The 24,356-nt window shown below is 43.8% G+C and overlaps 1 protein-coding gene across 2 annotated transcripts in view; it reads right to left on the minus strand.

Annotated features, from left to right (window-relative positions):
* LOC150103659 (breast cancer anti-estrogen resistance protein 1-like) overlaps positions 1–24,356 on the minus strand; it is a 91,966-nt gene that overhangs the window by 48,776 nt on the left and 18,834 nt on the right. Inside the window, exon 1 of one of the 2 annotated variants that reach the window (XM_090398377.1) lies at positions 12,279–12,862. The exons of the other annotated variant lie outside the window; for it this stretch is intronic. Within the exon in view, the coding sequence (XP_090254503.1) occupies positions 12,279–12,359 (81 nt within the window). The 5' untranslated portion in view covers positions 12,360–12,862. Of the gene's footprint in view, positions 1–12,278; positions 12,863–24,356 lie in introns of those variants that run through there. 2 annotated transcript variants of the gene reach the window in all.

Raw genomic sequence — 24,356 nt, forward strand, 5'->3', positions numbered from 1 at the left:
CTCCCCCCCCCCCCCCGCCGGCCATACGCACGCACATCTGTCAGTTGAATCGACGAGTGGTTCAGGTTTCCCGAAAAAAATCCAGTCGTTGTGGAACACACACACACACAAAAAAAAAAAAAAAAAAAAAAAAAAAAAAAAAAAAAAAAAAAATTTCTTTTCAAAAGGCGAGACGACGATCGGCAGTTCGAACACCTTTTCCAGGCGCTGAATGTTTGTTTGCTGGCTGAGGAGTCAGGGGGGTGGGGGGTGGCGTTCAGAAGACGGCACGAAACACCTTCATTTTGAGCAACTCGAATTCGAGGCACCCAAGTTATTGCGAGCCTTTCACCATTCGCGCTCAAAAATAAATTCAAAGTAATTAAAACAAAAAATACTCCGACGGTCCGCTTTAAGTCGTATGTGCCGAGCTAACCGAGACAAAAGGTCACGCGAGATCGTCCGCGGTTAAGACATCGATTTGGCTGCGTAAAGGTTCGTTTCCCTTTGGAAACGTCAAGTGGAATCGAAGGAAGGATTTCATGTCGAATCCTGGAGTGGGCGCTTGTTATGTTTGTGAGCAGGATGGGGATGCATTTTCATCGCCCTGCGGGAGACCACCCTTCCGCTTGTTAGCGGTCTAAATTGGCTTCAGGGTTTATGTTTGCACTCGAAATGTGAAACTTTTCCAAATCAGGTTAAAAAACAAACCCGTCACCTGTCTTCATTAGGAGAAGGTCACTCACACTTGACCTTGCAGCGTCTGGACAGTCTCAGCCCACGTTTCCAACGAGTGCGAAGTAAGTCTCTCTGGCGACCCCTCGAAGGGACTGAAAACGAACTTTCTTCGGTGGCATCTTCCCCCCTCTCCACGCGACCTGAGAGCACACGACGGGACTTTCGAGAAGGGGAAAACAGAGCGAATCCTGCCGATAAATTACGGCCTTTTCGTGCCGCTCTTCTCCTCAGAAGCTTCGTCGTCCTTTGTTTTGTTGGCGCCATTGGATTCTTGCGAAACGGAGGTGTTGGGGCGTTGCACGTTCTGTAGCAGCGCACTCACTCGGGGAGGCTTGACAAAGAGGTCGCAGTATGTTTCGTCCGCCGAAAAGGGTTGTTTTCAAAGAACGGCTTTGCATACGGAAACAGGTTTGGAGGACCGAATCCGCTCTCTTCCCGGAATCCATTCGTTTGTGCACACGAAGCAGGATCCAAAATGGCGATGCGACATGTCGTTTAGTGAGGGTCGCTTCAGCATTCTCTCCGAGCGCGTTCCTTGCCTTTCATGGTTTCCATCGATAAGAATGTTCTCGCTCCCCCCCCCCCCCAACATTCACATTATAATCAGCGAGGACAGTGTGCAGCACAGTAATGGCCGCGTGCATCAGCAACCTTCTGCCGATTCTCCCAGTATGGGAGCTCGTTCAAATTGTCTTCATTTTCACTAAAACTCCGGTAAAAATGCACTTCGATATTCACAAGGAAAACGTTATTTAGGAGGAGATAAATGCGATGAAGAACTCCGTTTGTGGGCAGAACTGGTTTCGAGTCCTGCAAAAGCAACGAGGAAAATAATTGGGCGAAAATTTAATCCGCAAGAAAAAAAAAAGAAGTAAAACTGTTATTAGGAAGTGTTTCCTTTTCAAGGGCACAATTAAGGCTGGGGAAGAAACAGACGATCCCATCATTCTAAGAAATAAAAATGAGAAATGAATCCGACTTTTTTCGTTCTAAATGCCACACACACCCAGTTATTCGACATCCTTCGGAACCAATATAAGATAACCAATAACAATACAAAATTAAATTCAGTAGGTAAAAAAACAGATCCTTCAAGACATACGAACAACAACCTCCTCCAGAGAGTACGAATTGCAAAATGGCTGCTTAGACGAGAGATTAATGCCATCGCCCGTTGTGTGACCACGACCCTCTTATGGACGGCCTGAATAGTTCCCTATTTGATCACCGTTTCCGGACTGTGCGAAACAGAAATAAAAAATACGTTAAATCAATGAAAGTAGAAAAAATCCTGAACCCACTCGCGATGTGCTGTTGGTTTACCAATAAACTTGAATAGGACTTGTTGGACAATTCAATGCCATTCATGCTGAATGGCATTGAATTGTCCAACAAGTTCAGAAAAGTTGCTTTTATTTTTGTTTCAAACATAATAATAATAATAATAAAAAAAGAGCAGTAAACGTGAACCATTACACAAAAATAAAAGTGGAAACAGAAACGCGGCACGGGTCAGTCCTTGTTCAGAGCAGGTGTATCCGATGTATTTAAAGATCTGAAAAGTGACTTCCAAATGTCTCACAAAATCATCCCTTGGTTTCTGTTGAGAGTGCCTTGTGGGTCGTAACCTCTTTGATATTGCGGGAGCTCTTCTAGGTGAGGCGCTCTTGGCCATTCAATGTTGTAGTGGAAGAAATGGAATGCCAGACCTCAGCTGTCTTCTCTGTTGTTATTGATGCTTCCAATACGCTCTTTTTGTCTAATTTCCTGTTTGTCCACAAGAATATTGAACATTCTAAGATCCACGGTGTTTGTTGAAAGGGTTGCAGTCCTTGGGTGAACTGAATAAAGGCCGTACAGTCACAACGGGCTTGAAACCCACTCTTATGTCTTGAGATTTCAGGAGACTGGCGATTTTGAGAGAAAGTTTGCCTGCGTAAAGGATGGAAACCGAGGCTCTGAAGCGAATATCAGGGATCGGTTGTCGAGCAGGGGTACAGAATAGTGCAGAATGTACCATTTTCTTGGAATATCCCCTGCTCTCCTGCAATCGAGATCGCCCCTTTTATTGCAGCGTGTGTACAAATACCTCGTTTTTGCGAGGTGCAATGAAGAGAACTTTTTTGTTCTTCATAACCCAGAAGCCACAGCGCATGTGGCGAAACCAGTCGGTTTAACTATCGATACTATCACGACCTATTAAGCCCAGGGTCAGTTATCATTTGTCGGAAAATGCACACCCTTGCCAATTCTCTTTTGGTAATTTTCCTCCAAATTAATTTGTCACTTTTCAGCATTCTAAGGTTGCCAGATCTTTATTTCATCTAAGGAACTTCTGACTAAGCCAACCAAGGCTTTAAACCTCGCTCTTCCTCAGGGTCTTTTTCCTTCCATCGATGACAAAATCATTCAAAGGGATTCTCTATTAAAAATAATTAAAACCCACATCTTTCCTCCCCAAAATTTTCTTTCGGTCTCCAGTCTTTGATCCGGTGTGTTATTTCTAACGCAGCTCTCGATCCATGAATTAAAATCGAGTTGACTTTTCGCTGTTTGTCCTGGTTCTCTGACGAAACCAGCGGCGACCTTGTTGAACCCGGGAGAGGCCCCAGGCGGCATGAAATTTCATCGCGTTCTACCGTTTATCTCTATTTTAGTAACTGGATACGCCACGTTAATAAAATAGTAGGAAGAATGAAAAAGTGGAGTCCGTCTGTACTCAGTTTTGAATTGTAACGAAAGAAGTAAAAGATCTTTCATCAGAAATGAAGTCGCCTTCGAGAGGGGGGGGGGGGGAAGTGACTCAAAATTTCTGTGCGGTTCTACCTCCCCATATGTTCGTTATCTATTATCATCTACAATGTTCCCATCTGACGCACACACAAAGTGAAGGCTAACTCCTACAACAGTGTTCATGTCGTTCATGGATGGCGATAAAAACTGCGCCATCGCTTTCGTCGCCTTGCAGTGAAACCGTTCGTTTAGAAATTGGGCTCTTTATGATTCAGCGCCTTTTCGAAGAGCAAAAACTGATAAAATAGATTCAAAATTTAATACAGCAAGACGCAATCGTATACTGTACTGTTAATGCAACAAAGCACTGACTGCAATATTATGAACATTAAAATCAAACCTTTTTTTTTTTTTTTTTTTTTGGCGTACCTGGGTTCGCATCTCGTTCAAAATGGAAAGAACCGTTATAAGATTTTTTTTCTCTCTTGAAGGATTTAGCGGTCTCGTGTGGTGGTAGGTTCCCCGTCTCCCAGCGTAAAGGTCAAAAGAACACACACGCAATTTCCAAACAGTCCACTCACCTCACAAGCGTCATCGGCCGCAATCCGAGATGACAGATTTTCGGTGACGAATAAGCACGTGTTAATTCGTCAACAATTTCATTAATTAGTTAAGTTGTGCTATAACATCACGAAATATCGCGTTCAAGAAAAGAAATAAAGGAAAAAACAAAAAGCACTGCGGAGTTGGTCCACATCTGTTGCAGTTCGCATTTCAATCGCAAGATGGCGGAATTAGCCAAGCCAGCGCCTATTTAAGGACGCTGCGGTTTGAACGCAAAGGAAAGGAATCAAACTCCCTGGTCTGCACCCAAATTGATTCTTGTAGACGGCAGGTGGGGAAGATCATTTCTCACTCACCGAGAAACCGAAACGAAAAATAGAAAAGTGTGAATTGTCAGAAGGAAAAAAGTTCATCCCACACATTAGCATCAAATATGCGATTCACGATTTAACCCTTCGGTCGTGTCCCACTCTTGGTAACTCGGCGGACAAGAGTGTTCTTCCTACAAAGTGTTCTGGTGAGATTTTTTTTACAGGGTACTTCACCATTGCTTCCCCCCCCCCCACCCCATTTTATCCAGGCCTGAGACTGGCATGTAGCTGACGAATCAGGCCTATGGCTGGGTTGTAAGTATTCGTGACCGTAGATGTTCACGGGGACGGGTTGCCTGTTCTGCGAGTTTCCGGGTAAAAAAAAAAAAATAATTTATCTGCGTATGAGACCGGCTAACTCACCTTTAGTCGAAAGAGACCAGATAAAGGTTCCTCACATCACCAACGGGAATCGAACCCAGGTCTTTCCGACCAAAGGGCTTCGTCTAAACCGACTACTGAGCAACGGAGGCTGCTCTGGTTGTAATTCCATAAATAACGCACGCATTTCTCATTTGTGATGAGAAAAATTTGTAAAATCGTAGATTTCATAAAGCAATAAAAAAACAAAACAATTAAAAATGCATCAGTTTAACGTTTCTTCTTAATAACGATTTCTTCCTCCATAAAAAATGTTTCCATAATCGCCACCCCCTGAGAGCGAAATTTGTATTCGAAACGCATTAGCTGCACTTTGGGTCAGAATTCTTCGTGCAATCAAAACGAAAAGAAACTCGCGACACACATACACACACCAGTCTCTTTCGAATTATTCTCCGCCACATCGCTGGTAAGAAAGCGATCCTCCGAAAAGCATTTTTTTTTTTTTTAAATCAAAAAATCACGTGTATTTGTAATCTTCCTATAAAAGTACGAAATGTTGAACAATCCTACGTGTAACCTAAGAGCAACGGCTCATCCAAGTTACGATATGCATAAAGTCACAAAAATTTATGTAATGCATTTTCATTATATACACATATGTACATCCATATAATATAATATTACATATTATTATTATTATTATTACAATATAATTACATAATAAAATCGCAGATAAAATTTGCTGCTGATCCGCAAGGAAATCGTCCGCTTTTGAGGCGTCAATTGGGTAAACAAAAGAGCACTGCGGATCCACCGGGGAAGCCGAAAAAGACACGAGCAAGGGCAGGAGGGCTTCTCCGCACACCTTCTGCGACATTTATATTGCGGTGAACAGAAATTTGGCTCGGGTGACCCAGCGGGTGAAGAGAAACCGCCACCCGCCTTCAACTTGATCTTTCAACTCAAACCTCGATTATTTCTTCAGTGGCGCATTTGTCGTTCGCTTGGAAAGAAATCGGGTTCGAGTCCGCTTAGGATACCATTAACAGTCAACTTCTGCGCTATCTTCCGAGCTCTCCGCAAGCCATTACGGATTGTACCGCTGTCGTTCAACAGGGGATGTTCTGGCTTACGTCATCCACTTTGGACAAACGTCGCGGACACCCTTTGAGAAAGTGACCGCTCTTGATCGGTTCTGGTTGTTATTTGTGATTCTGGCCGAGGTCATTCAGGCTAAGAGACCGACGTATTTATTAGGCCTGTCGGTTGCTCGTGTTGTGGTTCGGACTGCCCGTTTGCGAATGACATAACGCCAGTCGAAAACTCGCCCGTGTAAGTCAGCAAGCTCCCCTCATACAGCCAGTCTTCTGCTGATGGATTTGCCATCCTCTCCGGATGCACCTCACGTGTGAAAGTGGGCGAATCGTTCTCCTGCGAGTTGGCGACTAATGCTGGCCTTTCATAAAACGCTGTTCTTTGACCCACTCCGTCCTTCTGTGTATATGTCGCGGGGAAATGATGAAAATAGGGATTTGATCAAATCCCTAAGGGATATGATCAATTCACGGAAGATGTTAAAATAACAACTCTGTGGGGTGATTTCCCTGAAGAAAGTAAGTGAAAAGTGATCAAATCCCTTAACTGTTTTAGTGAAAAGATGAAATAATATTGTTTAGATATTAAAAGTATTTATTTAGTAAACCATGCATTATTAAATGTAGAATAGTTAATACAACAATAGTCATTTAAGCTGATATTTTTAAAAACAAAAAAAGGTATTTTTAGTGAAATTTTAAACATTTTTCATGGATACAAGCTCCCCTCTGGCGTCCGTGCCGGCCAAACATTACGCGAGGAAGGTTGCGCGCATTTTTATTATTGTTTTCTATATTTCGAGTTTTATCAAGTACCTACCGTAGAAAAATGAGTTCAGATATAGAAAAAAATCAAACTCTGACCGAATTTGTATCTGAAGAACAGTTCACTGAAACTGTCAGGACGTTTTTGAACAAACGGCATGAAAAAGAAAAACCTTTGTGGACTCGCGAAAGGATAGAAGAAGCTGTCACAATCATTGAACAATTTAAATTAGCACCACTACTTAAACTGCAAAGGACACATAAACAGTACTATTATGGAAAAAAATACGATGTTATGGAAGTAGGTAATAAAAAAATCTTCGATTTTGAAGAGAAAGTCTGAATTCGATCCAATTGTGAAAATAGTTCCAACGGAAAATTTTTACCACATACTTCGGGAAACCCATCAGTCAACTGGCCACGGAGGAAGAGATAAAATGCTGTATAGTTTGAAATCGAAATACCTAATACCTACTTCAGTTGTACTGGAGTTTTTAAAGCTGTGCACGGTATGTCAGTCTAAAAAAAAATTCCAAACAAAGGAATCGTTGTTTGCCCAATTGTATCTAGCGACTTCAATCATCGTGGCCAAGTCGATTTAGTTGACTTACAGTCGACACCAGATAGAAATTACAAATGCTATTAAACTACCAGGACCACGCTACGAAATTCAGCTTTCTTCGACCGTTGACTACAAAAAGAGCTGCTGAAGTAGCAATGGAGCTATTAAAAATATTTTTGGAAGTAGGTTGTCCTCATATACTACAAAGCGACAACGGCCGTGAGTTTACGGCTGCTGTCATACAAGAATTAACAAGCCTCTGGCCAACGTGCAAAATTGTAAATGGTAGGCCTAGACATCCAGCTAGTCAAGGATCTGTTGAGCGATCAAATCAAGCTGTGTTACGTGCTTGGCTAATTGACAATGACACAAAAAATTGAGCTATAGGTTGTTACTTTGTTCAATTCCAAAAGAATTCCTCTTTTCATCGAACCATTAAACGATCACCTCACAAAGCTTTATTTGGAACAGAACCAAAAACAGGACTCCAATCTAGTCATATTTCGAAAGAGTTGCTTGAAAAACTTGTTACTGAAGAGGACTTGGATCTACTTCTTAATCAGCAGGACCATGACATTATTTTAACACCAGAAGACTTACCAGCAGCTTCCTTAGAGAACAACAACACTTCAACTTCAAAAGATCCACCAGCATCTGAATTAATTGATTACAATGCTTCAACTTCAAATGATCTATTAATAGTTAAATCAACCAACAATAACACCTCAATGTCACACGATCTACCGGCAGCTGATTTACTCACCAAAAAGGTTATAAATTTAGAGGATCTACCAGAAATTGAATCAATTTCTTTATCGACAATAAGACAACTCGAACCAGTTAACAACTCTACTTCAACTGCTGCTTCAACAGTTAAAACATCTGTAGTGTTACTTGCATCAGAAGGGGAAGCAGCTGTCAGCGACAGTAAAGCATGTTGTGTTGTTTGTAGAATGGAATCTACTGGAGCCCATTCATGTGACATTTGTAAAAATCCGGTGCACTCAATATGTGGGAATGCAGTAGGAGAAGAAGGATATGGATCGAAAATTCTATGCTATTTATGCCAAAAAGAAGAGAGCATTAAAGATCAAAGGGAAAATGCTGCAAAACACCTGAAAAGATCAGCTGAAAAAATGAAAGAAGTTTCTTTGAAAAAATTTAAAGACGTGTTAGTGAATTCCACAGTTTTGGTGATTGTACCTAAGGTAGATAGAGGCCCATTAGATGGAAATAACATCGTGGGGATCGTATTAGATATAAAAAATAATTTATACCAAATTGGTACCTCAGTTAGAATTATAAAAGATTGGCTACCTAGAAACGCTCTTCAAATAGCTACTACAACATTTACCGAAACAGTTCCACAGATTAACCTAAGTCTGCGTGAGATTGCAGGAAAATTATCCGTATTTGGAGGTCAAGGATAAGAAGTGTTCCTGTGAGCAATCCAAATTACAATGTAAAACAAAAAGATGTGCCTGTAAAAAAAGTAACGCACTTTGTAACTCGAGATGCCACAAATCAACGTGTTTTAATAAAAATGAATAAACATTATTATTTATTAATTACATTCACGAAAAATGTTTAAAATTTCACTAAAAATATCCTTTTTGTTTTTAAAAATATCAGCTTAAGTACCTATTTCTTTTGTTAATTAGTTTCGAATAAATAATTTGTGTTTCAATGACTATTGTTGTATTAACTATTCTACATTTAAGAATTATTTCATCTTTTCACTAAAACAGTTAAGGGATTTGATCAAATCACTTACTTTCTTCAGGGAAATCACCCCACAGAGTTGTTATTTTAACATCTTCCGTGAATTGATCAAATCCCTATTTTCATCATTTCCCTGCGACATATCGACTCCAGTTGATTCAAACGCTCAATGATTCAAAATCCTCGCTCAGTTCATGAAGAGAAATTTGTTACGTTCACTCCTCGTCTCAATAATTGGAAAATTCCATTTTTTTTGACGATCAAAAGCTCGGGCGATTACATTTCCCAATTTATATGATGGGGGACCCTGGGGATGTTGCAGTGGCGGATGCACTGCAGCACTTCAACTCGAAGTCCGTGGGTCCTCTGCGCCAGCTGTGCATCGGTGGAAATCCTCGTAGCGAACCATTCCCGGAATGTTACGTCAGGTGCTTTCCCTCATCTTTTCCGATGATGACGTCACCTATCCTCCAGATATAGCACCTTCCCGCGCGCAATTTGCGAAGGGCGCTTGGGGTTTCCATGGAAACATCGAACTGCATCTGCCATTACCCGGAGGTGGAGCGGATCCTTTCTGCAGAAATCTAAACGCCGAACGGGGCGTGCTAAGCACGAGCCATGCATGGCGAGATCGACTGAGGTCATTCGTTAGACAACCTTAAGATCGATGGCAAAGTCAGGTCACCAGACGAGAGGTCGGACTTCACTGCAGAAATGCGAGTCCACATCCAACCCTTGGCCACGGACATACCTCCTCCCCCCCCTCCCGTTTCTCCAAAACGAGAGAGCGACGCTCTTGTACGTGGTGGTGCTAAGGACAGGTTCATCGGAACTTCGGCTTCAGCAGAGCGGGAATTTCTCCCTCCATGGAGACACGGGAGAAAGAGAGGAGTCCTGAGGCAGGAATAGAAGGAGGCAGCAAAGAGGATGTTCCACTCCTACTACCATCCCCCTCCGAAAGAGGGCGGTCGTGATCTTTCTAAAGAAAGTGGTATTTTGTTTCAGTCGTTTCGAAAGCAATCCGGATCTGGTTTCGCTGCGCATGTCTGACACTACAAATAATTTCAAGCCGAAGTGAGCTCCGCACAACATCGTACAGACTAAGTCGTTACAAAACGTGATCGCTATGCCGGTGAACTGTCCACATTAAAAAGGGGCGAGGAACAACTTTACTCATGTGTGGCTGAGGGGTGGTATCACACGCAAAGACAAGTATTTTGGTATGAGAAGTCGCAGCTACTTACCCCAAGAACAAAAGATGTGTGTGTGGGGGGGGGGAATACACAAACGTGTTAAAAGTAACGCTGGTGAGGGAAGTTGCGTATGAAGTTCGCACATCTCTCTACACCTCAGATGTCGCACAGGGAGGTCGAGGTAGATGCTGCACATCGTTTTGTTGCATCACGGGAGAGGGAGGCAAAACGTTCGTGCAACTAAACCGAAGCTCTTCGTAAACTTGGTTCCTCTGCGAATTTTGTTAATTTTCCACCTCCCCCCCCTTTTATGAACGAGGGACGATAACCCTGATTAAAGGAGTATTTAGTAGAGTATTCCTGGAAGAATGAAGACGATGCGGTGACCATCAGATGGGGTTAGAGGTCGATCACTGAGCCGAGAAACATCTGGAGTGAGTTTACGGATGTTGTTTTTAATCTCTGCGAACATCGGGCGGTGATGTGGACGAGTTGAGTCTTCCGCATTGCTCCAGCAGGCATCCGGTTTCGTTTTTTGTCTGTCAGCTGATGTTCCCCATCACGGCCCGGATCAGGGATGCTGACGACATCCATGTGGCGGTGGCAGCACTTTTCACAGAGCCGCGAGTGCTCCTCGGGGTGTCACTTGACTGTCCTTCGAACTCCCCCCCCTCACTTCTGCCTCTCCCATGGAACCAAATGAACACTTTCCGAGAGAGCGTAGACACGCTTCATCCCCGCCGCCTGGGATCCGTAACCTTGACCTGCCATTCATCGTACATACCGAGTTGGTCGTGCAAAAGGAAAAGACAATCCCTCCGTAACAAATTTTCGAACATCAGAACAGGTCAGTCCGCCCTTTCTCAATGCACTCTTTCCTAAAGGTCTCCTGACGAAAGGGGGGATGACCATCCTGATAATCTCCGATTCCCTTTAGCGCATTCAGTTATGCGAATCTTCGTCGAAAAGGGATTTCAAGGTCTGAGTTCAAAGTTCGACCGCCAATGGGGGGGGGGGGGGCATGCAATGCGCCGGAAGGTGTTCAGACACCCGCCATGCTGCAATCGCATTCCAAGTTCTGAACGTCCTTTTCCGAAAACTTTTAATTCTCCCTGAGAATGTTTGAGGGGTAACGAGACGGTTCACTTTTCTTGCGTCTCTTCTGCAGTGACGTCACAGTTTTTTGGGAGGGGCGGAGGAGGAAAAGAAATGGAAATATCGCAGTGTGTCCTTATTTAGAGATCACGTGACCTGCCACTAGTCGTTACGACTCCTTTTCCAGAGGACGAGCCCTCTGTCGAATCTTTATTGAGAAAACGCTGTCCACTTAGCGAACACACCGACAGCCGAGGTGGAAACATCAATCACGGAGGGGAGAACGACAGAAAGCGATCGCACTCACATTAGAGGTGAGACGCGCGGCGGGATTGTTCTCATTTTCGAGACGCTCACGAAATCGTCGCCTTCAAACCTTAAAGGGATTTGAAAGACAGCGGGACAGAACAGCAACCCTTCCCTCGGATGGCGCCTTCGTAAAACTACATGCCGATGCGTTGTTCGGAGAGCAAAAGTCAAGGGAAGGAAACGGCAGACGACATCACAACAAACCCCAGAGCATTTCTCGAAAGCCTCGCAACAGACGCTGTCGGGTGGGGGAAAAGAGGATTCGGAGTAACCCTTACCTACGCAGTTCCGTAAGAATTCATTTGTGGGAGGAAGACTGCTGACGATCGAGTGAAAGGTCGCTCGCCTTTGAGAAGAAAACAAACCGAAGAATCCCTCAAACTCGTGAAATCCACTGACGGAAGTGCGGGCCGATGATGATCCCGCAGTTGACATCGTAAAGCGAATCCGCCTTCCTTTTATCATAACCACCTCGGACACAACGGAACGAGGGGATGCTGCTATTTACACAAACGCCTATTAACCCACTTTGCGAACCCCCCCCCCCCTTCGCCTATAGCCACTGGCACGAGCACCGTAACGCTTCCCACCCCGTTCGTCAGTGTGTGCGCTGAATTTTCCTGTTTGCGCGCAAGAATACTTCGGAGGGTTCACAGAAAAGGTGAACGACTTCTCGTTACGATGCGCAGTCGTCTTGGCGATGGTTAGACAGGAGGGCGCCTTTGGACGAAAACAGAAGCCCCCTCCACACACACACACAACCCCTGAGAACAGTAAGTCCCTTTCCCGACCGACACAGAGAGTAAGAAAGAGAGAATTAATTAATTACCAGTCTGCTGCATCCAGGATGAGTCCAATCTTCCTTGAGGGGGGCGAGCACTGGGCGAGGAGGGTCTGGAGTGGCGATCATCGTCGGTGGTGGGGATCAGCAGTGGTTCATCGCCGCACACATTCAACAGCACGAGTGAATCAACACATGGGAGTCGCGGTTTCCGTTCGTGGCCATGAATCATATATTGGCGACACCTCGGATTACAGTGACGACGGCGTCAGCTCCTCCTGGCTATGGCGCATCCTCCGTGCTGTTCGCAGAAGGGGTCGAAGCTATGCCACGTACACCATCCAAACGCTCCTGTCTAAAAACGGCCTTTGGAGCCTCCTCCGCTACGCGATCCTCATGGCGTCCACTGTTGCGCCGCACCAGCAACACCGTCCGACAACACTGACCTCTGCAGCGAGGCGACGAGGTGCGAGCTGCGAGGCTGCCTCTCCCCTGTCTCGCGATGCAACACGGGATCGCGAGAGTGCGCCATTTGGCGTAGGCCGAGCTAAATCGCGACGGCGGTACGAGGGTCAAAGTGAAGTTCCGGAAACGCAGAGGGAGTAAAGGATGTCTTACGACCCCTTCGTCCTCGTCTTTGTGCATCGACACCACCCACGTGACGAAGCTCCATTCGTCACGTGGGCTGAAAAACTCATCGTCGTATAACGGAGCTGGGGGTGAGCCGGTCGCCTTTTCTAGACACTCATCCCGCACCCTCTTCATTCCACCTCGTTCGTGCTACGAATCGGAAATGGACGACTCCACGTGGGAGAGTAGTGGCGGAGAGGGCAGCACCGGACGGGAGTTTCTCTCGCGCAGGAATTCGAGAAGCTCCTCTCATTCAACCGAGCGGCTGCACAAGGTGGGGGGGGGGTCTCACGTTAAATGAAGCAACAATTAAACAAAAGGGGGGGGATCCCTGCGCAGACGATCCCTCGCCGATGGAAACACGACGCATTCAGGATGACGGGAAATCGTTCGTCTGCTTAAAAGGGAGCAGACACACGTGCTCGCGATTGAAGAACGGTGGGGGGGGGGGGGGTCTGGCTGGCGAGGGAAGTCCCAGTGGGAGGAACGAGAGCTCAACAGGGCAACACTGCGGGACGTCACTTGCAGACGCTCTTCTGTGGAATTCTCACGGGGGGAGAACCCTGCTGCGCTGGGGATGTTAAATATCACGCAGTTAGGACACCTCTTTGTTCGCACTAACGGAAAGTCTTCAACGACCGAACTTCTCTCTTCGCTCTCCCCCCTCCACGAAATCAACTGAAATTCCAAGCCCTGACGACCTTCCGGCACGGAGTCTCTCTCCTCTTGCTGAGCGCCAAATTTCTTCATTTTCTGATACTATTTGGGGATCTCCTTCCTGGGTTCGAATCCTGTCTACGAACAAAGCCCCTTTAACAAGGGTTTCTTCGAGGGGAAAGGGGAGTTAATCGGTCCCGTATCCAGATGGGAGGGTTTGGGCTCTGTAAACAGATGGCGCACCAACCAGGAAGGAGCCTTCGCCGGAATAACCGCAAACAGGGGAAAATAAACAAACTTCGTTCTGTTTCTCGCAGCACACCAACGGCCGTAAGGTATTCCTGGCGACATCACGAAAGGTTCCTTTTCGTCGATGTTGGAAGCATCCAACTTCCCGTCGGGTTTTCTTTTTCCACAAGAGAGATTGCAGAATGTCGGTTCGATGAGCATTCGCGCCACCACCACAACGCAGACTTCCATTTCCACACGAACAGTCCGACGCTCTCTCGCACCGAGAGGATCGCAAGGATTCGATCCGAATTCACTCCAAGCAAGGATTCCTACGAGGAAGTTGTGCATTGCCAGTCACAGTCATACGCGGGTGCAACAAATCTTTCCCGAGAAGCAGAGAACCTCCCCCTCCTCCCCCGTTCCCCTTCGCCTTGCAAATCAATCGCCCTGGGAAAGAGCACTCGAGTAGCCCTGGCAATTGTTTGGAAAGATCCTTGCACGCGTTCCTCCTTCTCCCCCTTGGAGAAGGAGGAACGTCACTCGATTGTACACGGGGGGGGGGGGGGAGAAGAAAGGAAAAGAGAAGTTCACGCACATCAGAGCAAGTCGCATCTCGTATTCCCTTTCGTGCCGAAATCAGCGTTCGGAGTTGGGCGAGTTTAGGAAAGTCGTCGGAGATTTTCCGAAAGATTCAGCCGAGAAAATGTTTTCTTGGCTAAGAACGCGCTATTTCTTTATTCTGAAATATTGGGCAAGAATGAACGAAGGTTGGTGATTGGGCAGTGATACGAAACAGCTTTGCTTCTCCTCCCCCATTGCTATTTCTCCGTTCATTCACTTCATCTTTGCATGGGGTGATAGACTGTGTTCCAACCTTCCCGTGGAAGTGACGCAGCTCGCTGTGCAAACAAGTGCACCGAAACACATACGACATTCTTCGAATGAGTTTGCTACCCCCCCCCATCTGATTTCTGTCTTCCACACACGGAACAGACTTCCCTCACCTCTAGCATTTCCAATAAAAATCTTAACAGACACGTGAGTGAAAAATATTTCTTTCAGACTATTTTTCTAAGAGAAGAGGGGAAAGCTCAGCCAAGCAGCCCCTTACTCATTTCGATGTGCATTTTCGTCCCAACTTGAAAGTGGAATTCAAATACGGTAAACCCTCGATTTAGCGGACAAAATGTCTGGTCGGTATGTCACATGTGAAAATTAACACTCTGCTCATTTTGAAATGCTTTTAATCAAGATTTGCTTATAATTAAATTATTTTTTATTATTAATTTCCTGTTATTTTTAAAAAAATTGGCGAATAGGCCATCATATGTTGGAAAAACACTGTAGTAATTTAGCCGACATAAATGAGTTCACCGCTCATAAAACATGTTCGGCGAATGATTAGGACGTGATCACACCAATCGCACTGTAATTGGTTCTTTTGTCGCGACTTTCTACGGCAATTTTATCACACACATTTTCGTAATTTCAGGGAGTTAATTATAAAAAAAAAAAAAAAATAGAATTAAAAAAAAAAAAAAAAAAAAAACTCTATACCTTTTTCAAAGCAGGATTACTTAAACCAGGGGTCGGGAACCGGCGGCTCTTGCCTGAACAAGGTGCGGCTCTTTTATATCGAATTAAAAGATACATAATTAATACAAACAACTAAATATTGTTTTTCGATGCGGCCTGTTCGTGGCGCGAGATACTCTGCATGTGACGTGTATTACGCGTGAAATTTTATGACATGAACGAGTGACAACTACGTCACATTTGAAATATCGCTAAATGTTAACCCTGCATAAGGGAACTAGCGCCAAGGCGAAAATTTGAACTAAATGATCAGCTGTCCTGTCGAACACCACGGTTTTTAGATTCCTACGGATTTTAACTGTCAAAATAAATATTCGGTTATTTCACTTATTTAATTTGGTAGTAAACTGGTGTTTAATTTAGTGTCAGGTAATGTTATGCACAAATTAATTTTTATTATGTTGAATTTGTGTTTTTACTTGCAGGTAAATTTGTGATAATAGCCCTCTTAATATGAGTTCAAGAAAAAGAAAATAATCGAAGAAAACAGAGGATTCAATAAAATGTGGAATTTTATTGAATCGCCATTACTTGATGTCGTTCGCCATCAAGTAATGGCGAACGACATTTTCGAGGAAAACATTTAGACCTCAGTAAAAAATATCCTGAGGGTGAAAATAGAAAAAAAAGCTATCGAAGAATTACAAAAGAAAACATTGCTTCAGCAAAGAAATTTGTCAACTTGGACGAAATCTTCGTCGAATAGTACTGAAGCAAGTTTTTTGTTATCCCCCTTGAAATAGCAAAAGCGGGAAAACTTTTTACCGACGGTGAACTTCTAAAAAATTGCATGTGTAATGTCTCTGAAATTCTATTTAAGGATATGAAAAATAAGGACGAGATACGTCAAAAAAATTAATGATTTACTCTTTCGGCTGGAACTGTCAAGGAACGGATTGTAACAATTTGTGCAGAAGTTTCAAATATGCAAATTATGGATATTAATTCTGCCGGTTCTATCTCTATTGCGGTTGATGAATCAAATGATATTTCCGCTATGGCACAATGCTGCGCGATGGTTAAATATATCGCCTCTTCCGGTTTTCGAGAAGAACTTTTTGATCTGCTAACACTTGAAGGACACACAGAAAAACCTTCTAACAAGTTCACAGAATAAAAATATAGATATTAATACTAAAGTACGCATTGCGACCGATGGCGCGCCTTCTATGATTGCGAAAAATAAGGGGTTTGTTAAATTATTCTCCACTCATATTCCACGTGGAGTTATTTCATTTCATTGCATTTTGCATCAAGAAGCTTTAGTTGCAAATTCTTTGGGATTATTACCACAAAACTAAAAAGAGTGATGGATGTTGTTGTGCCAATGGTCGATTTCAGACGTTCAATCACGTACTTTTTGACACATTTTTAGAGGAACTAGGTAGTCTACAAAGATTTAGTTGACTACCTAGAAAGGTAGACAACTAAATCTTCAGGATATAATATATTCTGAAGATTCGTTATAATTTTTAGTGATTAAGTTTTCTTAACCACTAAAAATTATAACGTAAATCATGTGGAGCTCCTCAGTAATCCCGAATGGCTACAAAATTTTCGTTTTTTACTTGATATGACACAACCTTTTAATAAGCTAAATTTGAAGTTGCAAGGGAAGGGAAACAGCCTTACAATTGCTAGAGGAAGTCCTTACCTTTGAACAGAAACTAAGAGTGTTTTTCGAAGATGTTACTGAAGAAAAATTTATATATTTTGAAAATCTAAAAAATTATAGACTGAATTTAAATCAAGTAAAAGTTGATTGCAAAACATTCGCTGAAATGATTACTCTAATTTAGATTCATTTACAAGCAGATTTCAGGATTTTAAAAAACATCAGGAGATGATGAAATTTATATTAAATCCGTTAAATTGCAATTTAAAATGAATAGATATTGAAGCTTTTCCCGGAATATCAATTGCAGAACTACAAATGAAGCTTCTGGAAATTCAGAATAAAAGCATCTGGGTACAAAAACTTCAGGAAGTGGTATCACAAATGGAAGAAAATGAGGAAATTATATTTAAATGTTGGAATTCTTTCCCAACTAGTTATTTAAATGCCAGGCGACTTGCTTTTGGGGTTTTGACTCTTTTCGGTTCAACGTACGATGACGAACAATTTTTCTCTTCGATGAATTAATGAATTAAAAATAAGGATAAGAACAAATTGACTGATGAAAGTTTGAAAGCCGAATTACAATTAAAGCGCACGACATACAATCCAGATTTAAGTAAATTGGCTGAGAAGATGCAAAATCCAAAGTCTCTTTGGTGAATTTTAAGTAAAAACAATCAAATGTCTATTAAAATGCATAATATTGTATTTTTGTTCGGACTAATTCTTTTTGCAATACAAATTCTGACTTTTTTGCAATATTATACATACTTAAACATGCTTTGTGATTAAAAACTTAATCAAACTTAATGTTGTTTTATTTATTGAACATATAAAAAATTTATATGCAAAGATAAAAGTGGTATTTGATATCTGGAAGAACTGAATTAAAAACACATTTACCTGAAGTTGCGGCTCTCAAAATTTTGTTTTAATTATTTTTTTTTGTTAGAATGGCTCTTGGGTTCAAAAAGGTTCCCGACCCCTGACCTAAACCAAGCGCCTCAACATCGAACATTAACTTATCTAAAAGTGTGAAAATTGGTAAAAATTGTGTGTAAAACAATTGTTTTGTTATTACAGTGCTAATATTGATAAAATTGCAGTATAATGTTAGATATTTTTATTTTTAAAAAATTCGCGATTTAACGGACACCCCTTAGTCCGTTAAATCGAGGGTTTACCGTAATAAGACTTCAGTCGTACGAAGTGAACCAATTAGATATGGTGTCCCAGAGCGGGTCGCGATGAAAATGTGATCAGCCAAATTGTTTTAGTAAAGAGCTGTGGTCAAGATTATCTGTTGTCTCTTCTATGACTACACACACTACATAAAAAAAAAAAAAGTGCCGAAATATCGCGATCTAGTTGGAAGGCGAAGGAAGTGAATTGAAATAGACCATTATTTCACAATTCAATTCAATGCTGCGTCCGTCGCCATTTACATTCACACAAAATCCCAGCGGAATTCCGATGAACTTGTCCATAAGGAGATCACTCAATAAGCTCCGCCTGCAATTAAGAAAGACATCCGACCGAATCGAAGTAAGTGAGGAGATGAGTTGCAAAGAATCATAGAAAGCGGCAGTCGCAATCCTGCGTGGCAACACCATTTATTGTCGGTCAGAGCGAAGCAGAGAGGTCATCCCACGGACCGAAATGCACGAAATTCCACCGAGGAAGTGAGAACTGCCACCAGTTCGAATCGTATCATCAGTAAAAACCATCAATTTATAGCTGCGTGTGTGGGGGGGGGGGGGGGAGGTCAGGATACGAGTCCCGAATCTAAAAGTGAACGAACTCACGTGAGCAAACGACATCCTTTGAAAAGAAGTTTTTTTCGATTGCGTACTTGAAATGTAGTTGGAAGTGGAATCGTTGAGTTTTCCCTCCTATTTCGGTTGTTTAAAAATATCTCGCTTAATCTTATTAACCAAGTCCCTGTTGCGTTTCAAAAATAATCACGGAACTGGGACAACCCCGTCCATGTTCCATGGTTATTGCATCTTCGGTTTCATGTGATCCCCACGAAGTTGAACTCTTTATGTAACGGGGAAATCCCCTCCTAGAAACCAAACAGGGAACTTTTTCAAGCTACTTCTGGCCTCAATTAAACGGGGGGGGGGGGGGGAGTCTTCCATCGGACGATGAATTTTTGCCTCTCACTAAACCACAATCGTGACCACGGCGGGATTCAACCTGTGAATCAACACACGTTTGAATATTACCGGGAAGGCAGATCGACCATCCACTCCGCTCACTTCGTTTATTTGTATCTCATTTAACTGTCTGTGACAGATGCGTCAGCCTCCCCCCTCCCCCCCCCCCTTTTTTTTTTGGTCTGTCTGTAGGCAAGTTATTGAGCCCCTGGGTAGATGGGATTTTACTGAAATTTGGCGTTTGGAATCCTTTCAAGAACTTTCCGGAGGCCAAAATGTGTTGAAATTACAAACTGCAGTAAACTCCCCTTTGAGTGGGTGGAAAATTGGGGACGGGACGAACACGAGATGATGCGGTTCGGTTTTGCTTCAATCTCTTGCAAAATAATTCGAACTGGTCTTTGCTATTTCAATTTTGGATTCAGTCCGATCATTTGTAGCGGCAAATCAAAACTGCGTCGTACCCTAAAATGTTGAATGGAGGGACTTTTTTTTTTTTTTTTTGTCTGTCGTTAATTTTCTTAACTGCATTCATGAAGCAGGTTTGTCTTTCTGCTTTTTTTAATTTTATTTTTGGGAAAGCATTTTTGGAGAAAATCAATGAAACAAAAAAAGTGGGTTTTCTTTTTATTTATTTATTTTGCCCCACTCATTAATTTAACATTTAAAAATAGCCAAACGCCACTTTTCATTAAATTCCACCCGCCCAGCGTGGAATTCTTCCCGTCGCTCTCTTCCAATCCAAAATCAAATCCACTTCTTGTCATAAACTCCAATTTTTATTAACGAAATCTTTACAATCCATCAACACCGTGCTCCTAATTTCGAAACGTTTCGTCCCTGCAAAGGTCAGTTGAAACCATAACTGAAATGGTTCTTCATTTGTCAAAGGATTCTAAACGTAGAAATTACACCAAAATCCGGGAAGACGTTGAAAAGGGGACCAAAATAAGCAAAGAAGAAAAAAGCAGAACGATCTAACAGGAGATGCTCGTGCAGCTAAAAGTCTTCAGGAATAATAAATTCAATCAAATAAAGTCGCTCATTAGGAGTTCCTGAAGTTGACTATTTAGAATGGTCTTAAAATATTCCCACACCAATTAAAGAAATCCGAATTTAAAAAAAAAAAAAAAAAATTAGCCGCTGCAGGAAAACAGCAGCGCGAACAAATAAAATTCTGAGCGCTGGCTGAAAGTAGCCGTCGAACATTCCTGGGTATTCATTTCGTTCACAATCAGCGCATCTTTGATGTTGCATCGTTTGCATTGCACAGCTCTTAAAATAAAAAAAAAATCTCGTGTGAAAGAAACAAAGTGAGCAAACACAGTGGTTGGTTGCTTGCAATTCAGAAGCTGCAATGGTTCTCACGTTATTATTAATAATTAGTGTTCCTGCTGTTGGGGCTACGAAAAGGGCAAGAGATTGGCGATACAAGTCGAGCCAACCTCGTGTTATTTCCACAAACAGCGATCAAGCAAATCTGGCGAATATCGCTACAGCAAAAGGTATCTAAATGAAAGATATTCCAACCCGATCTCTAGATGGTAAATGATTTTCACTGCCCGGTGAAACACGCGATCGTGCCTGTTGGAGGCATCAAGCGGCCTCCGGCCATGTTTGACCTCCAAAGCAATGGCTTTGAATTTGATCTCCGACCCTCATCACACTCAATACAGATGAAAACAGTAAAAAGGACGCAGTCACGCTGCACGGATCTGGTTTAACACGTATCTCACGCTTTCTTTCCCACTCGACTGGCAGCTCCTCTGCGAAGGATCTGGCCCATTCGGCCCATTCCAAATAAACCTTTAAAGTCAGCCAGCCAACCATCGTCATAGCTGGTTGGCACATCTCGAAGCCCCCAGGCCCAATCTTCGAATACAAGCCAAGTTCAGAGAAAGTTACGTGTGTTGTTGGCATTTCTAAGGCATGGGATCGGGCTTGCTATAGATGCCCGATCGCGCTTCCATCTTACGGCTTGTCTTCCCTTTAACCTTCGTTCGCCTTTCAAAAATGGATTTCCAGATTCCTGTCTGCTCATTCGCTATTTGCCACGGCTGAGGTCTTTCTCTCTTTGGAGTTCTCCGCCAGTGATTTCTTCCTCCTTTAAATAAACGACCTTTACTCCTCGCCATCAGTACAATCAGTTCCTCGTTTAGCAAACTTTCTCATGATTGGGCAGGCACTCAGTGCCTTAACTGCGATTAGACAAAGGTGAGCTGCTGAACTTCAGTCTACCAAAACGCAGTCCTGTCTTATTTCTGGCAAAAGAGATCTCGCTTCTCTTTTGACTCTTCATCATCCCCAGATCTCTCAAGATTTTTTCTTTTGGACGATTCACGCTTCTGTCTTATCCGGCAGAAACACGTCTAAGCGACAGATTCTTCATCCTCCAAACTCTTCCTCTCCCCCCCTTGAGACGTTTCTTCGCAATGGTCGCGAAACTAAGCCGATGCTCTCTCTCTCTCTCTCACGGATTCACCCCAGTTCCCGTCTTTCTACGGATATTTCCATGGCCGCGTTCTGCTGAAGTGGCCTCCATCATTCCTTATCATTCTCCAGACTGTAACAACACGCCAATCAACATTTGTTGTGTGGCATCAAACTTCCCTTCCTATTCTCTCATTCCATCCACTTCTTGTCCTTGAAGGCGACACTCTTACACTGTCTTCCCCCAGAGACTCTCATCCTGGTGCTACTGTCGCCTCTGTAATGGATCTCTGCTCTCCTTGCGCCGATAGATCGCAGCCGCGTGAACCAAGCAACCCAAACACTACAACCACTTTGAGGAGTTCACCAAACACGTCAACAAATTCTATTCTCTTGCTCACGTGCAACATTGATGCGCTTGTAAGCCTTGCGACTTCTCATTGGTGGATCTCGTGCTTTAAAAGAACGTCCCGCAATTCAGAGCGGCCTCCGCAATTAAAAGTTTTGTTAACTCGGCAGCAAACCGATGGCATTTCGCTTTCTCCTCCTCATTTTCGATCCAGTCGTGTGACCTTCAAACAACTCGTACGAAAGGACGATCGGTCGATTTTTTTCCTAATCCGCAGACATCGATATTTCGAATGTGGCGGAAATCGGGTTGGAATCTGAACGATGTGTCTGCAGAAGGAATGCACGCTCTGGCGTGAGCGTCACTGCCATGACTTGGAATGTAAATTGCACGCTTCCCACCCCCCCCCCCCCCCACCCCCCCCCCCCCCCACCCCCCCCCCCCCCCACCCCCCCCCCCCCCCACCCCCCCCCCCCCCCACCCCCCCCCCCCCCCACCCCCCCCCCCCCCCACCCCCCCCCCCCCCCACCCCCCCCCCCCCCCACCCCCCCCCCCCCCCACCCCCCCCCCCCCCCACCCCCCCCCCCCCCCACCCCCCCCCCCCCCCACCCCCCCCCCCCCCCACCCCCCCCCCCCCCCACCCCCCCCCCCCCCCACCCCCCCCCCCCCCCACCCCCCCCCCCCCCCACCCCCCCCCCCCCCCACCCCCCCCCCCCCCCACCCCCCCCCCCCCCCACCCCCCCCCCCCCCCACCCCCCCCCCCCCCCACCCCCCCCCCCCCCCACCCCCCCCCCCCCCCACCCCCCCCCCCCCCCACCCCCCCCCCCCCCCACCCCCCCCCCCCCCCACCCCCCCCCCCCCCCACCCCCCCCCCCCCCCACCCCCCCCCCCCCCCATTGTCGAAGTGAAGAAATTGGTAAAAATCGGACTTGTGGAATTTTTGGACAAAAACAACTCATTTTCAAAGAATCAATTTTGGTTCAGACAAACGTTTAGCACAGAACATGCTTTACTGAACTTCACAAACACAGCTTACACCTCCCTTGACGAATATAAACTAACATTGGCAGTATTTCTAGTTATACACAAAGCTTTTGACTCTGTAGCACATGAAATTTTAATAAAAAAATCAGAAGTCATAGGAATACGAGGTACTGCCCTGAAACTGGTTCGAAAACTACTTAAATGCCAGATAACAAATTGTAAAAATAAACAACAGCTATAACAGCTCCAAAATAGTAGACTGCGGTGTACCACAAGAATCTGTCTTGGGACCAATTTTGTTTAATATTTATATCAATGACTTCTGCAATCTTAAACTAAGCAGTAAAATAAATACTTTTGCAGATGATGCAGTACTAGTTTTTCTCTACAGACGCAGCCGAACAAATGCAAGCCATCGTGAATGCTGATCTTTTGAAAGTAACAAATTGGTTCCAGTCAAACAAACTCAGTCTGAATGTCTCAGAAACTAAATACGTAAATTAATTTCAACTTGCGAAATACAACTGGAAAAATGAACTTCACTGCACAATTAATTTTGCACGATTGGAATTGCAGATGAGCCTCCGTAGCTCAGTCGGAAAGAACTGGGTTCGATTCCCGTCCATGACATGAGGAACCTTTATCTCGTCTCTTTCGACTAAAGGTGAGATAACCGGTCTCATACGGAAGTCGATGGGATTTTTTCTCCCGGTTTTTTATCCTTCAAAACGGGCAAACAGGTCCCGTGAACACATACACGACTACAGTCATAAAATACTTATGGCTAGGCAGGCAACGGGAAACCACCTTGCGTCATCTGCAAGTTGGATTGCAACTGATTATTACTTCCTAGTAATCAGTTGCAATCCATCCTCTCAAAGAGAGGAGGCCACAGGATTAGGATTTGCAGGACAAATTCAAATTGCAACTGTGAGGAAAAAGAAAGACAATGTAATAACTTACTTGGGATTAAAAACTAATAGTTTTTTTTTTTAATTTATAATCTTCCTATAAAAGTACAAAATGTTGAACAATCCTATGTGTAACCTAAGAGCAACAGCTCATCCAGGTTACGATATGCATTTAAGCTGGAAACCGCATATCACCGATGACGTAAATAAAGTAAGGATTTTGTTAAACAGACTTTACTTCCTAAAAAAAGATTCTTAAATTTAAATGTGTTAAAAATATTATAATCTGCCTGGATTCAAAGCGCACTACAATCTGGTATATTAAGTGGGGGAGGAATTTATCGCACTACTCGGAAACCTTTAGTCTCGACTCTGAATGAAATAATTAAAATCTTAACTAGAAACAAATACAAGGATACCTACAACGTGTAATAAATACACCACACTAAACATACTACCCCTTAGATATTTATACGCGTATAGGGTACTGTTATTCATCAAAAACGACAACGAATACGTAAATATCAAACGAGATGCTTTCCTTAGTAGACATGAGTCTGA

Source organism: Typopeltis vanoorti, chromosome 9, assembly GCF_054136105.1.
Source record: "Typopeltis vanoorti isolate ZY-2024b chromosome 9, IOZ_Tvanoo_1.0, whole genome shotgun sequence".
NCBI classification, from domain to species: Eukaryota; Metazoa; Arthropoda; class Arachnida; order Uropygi; family Thelyphonidae; genus Typopeltis; species Typopeltis vanoorti.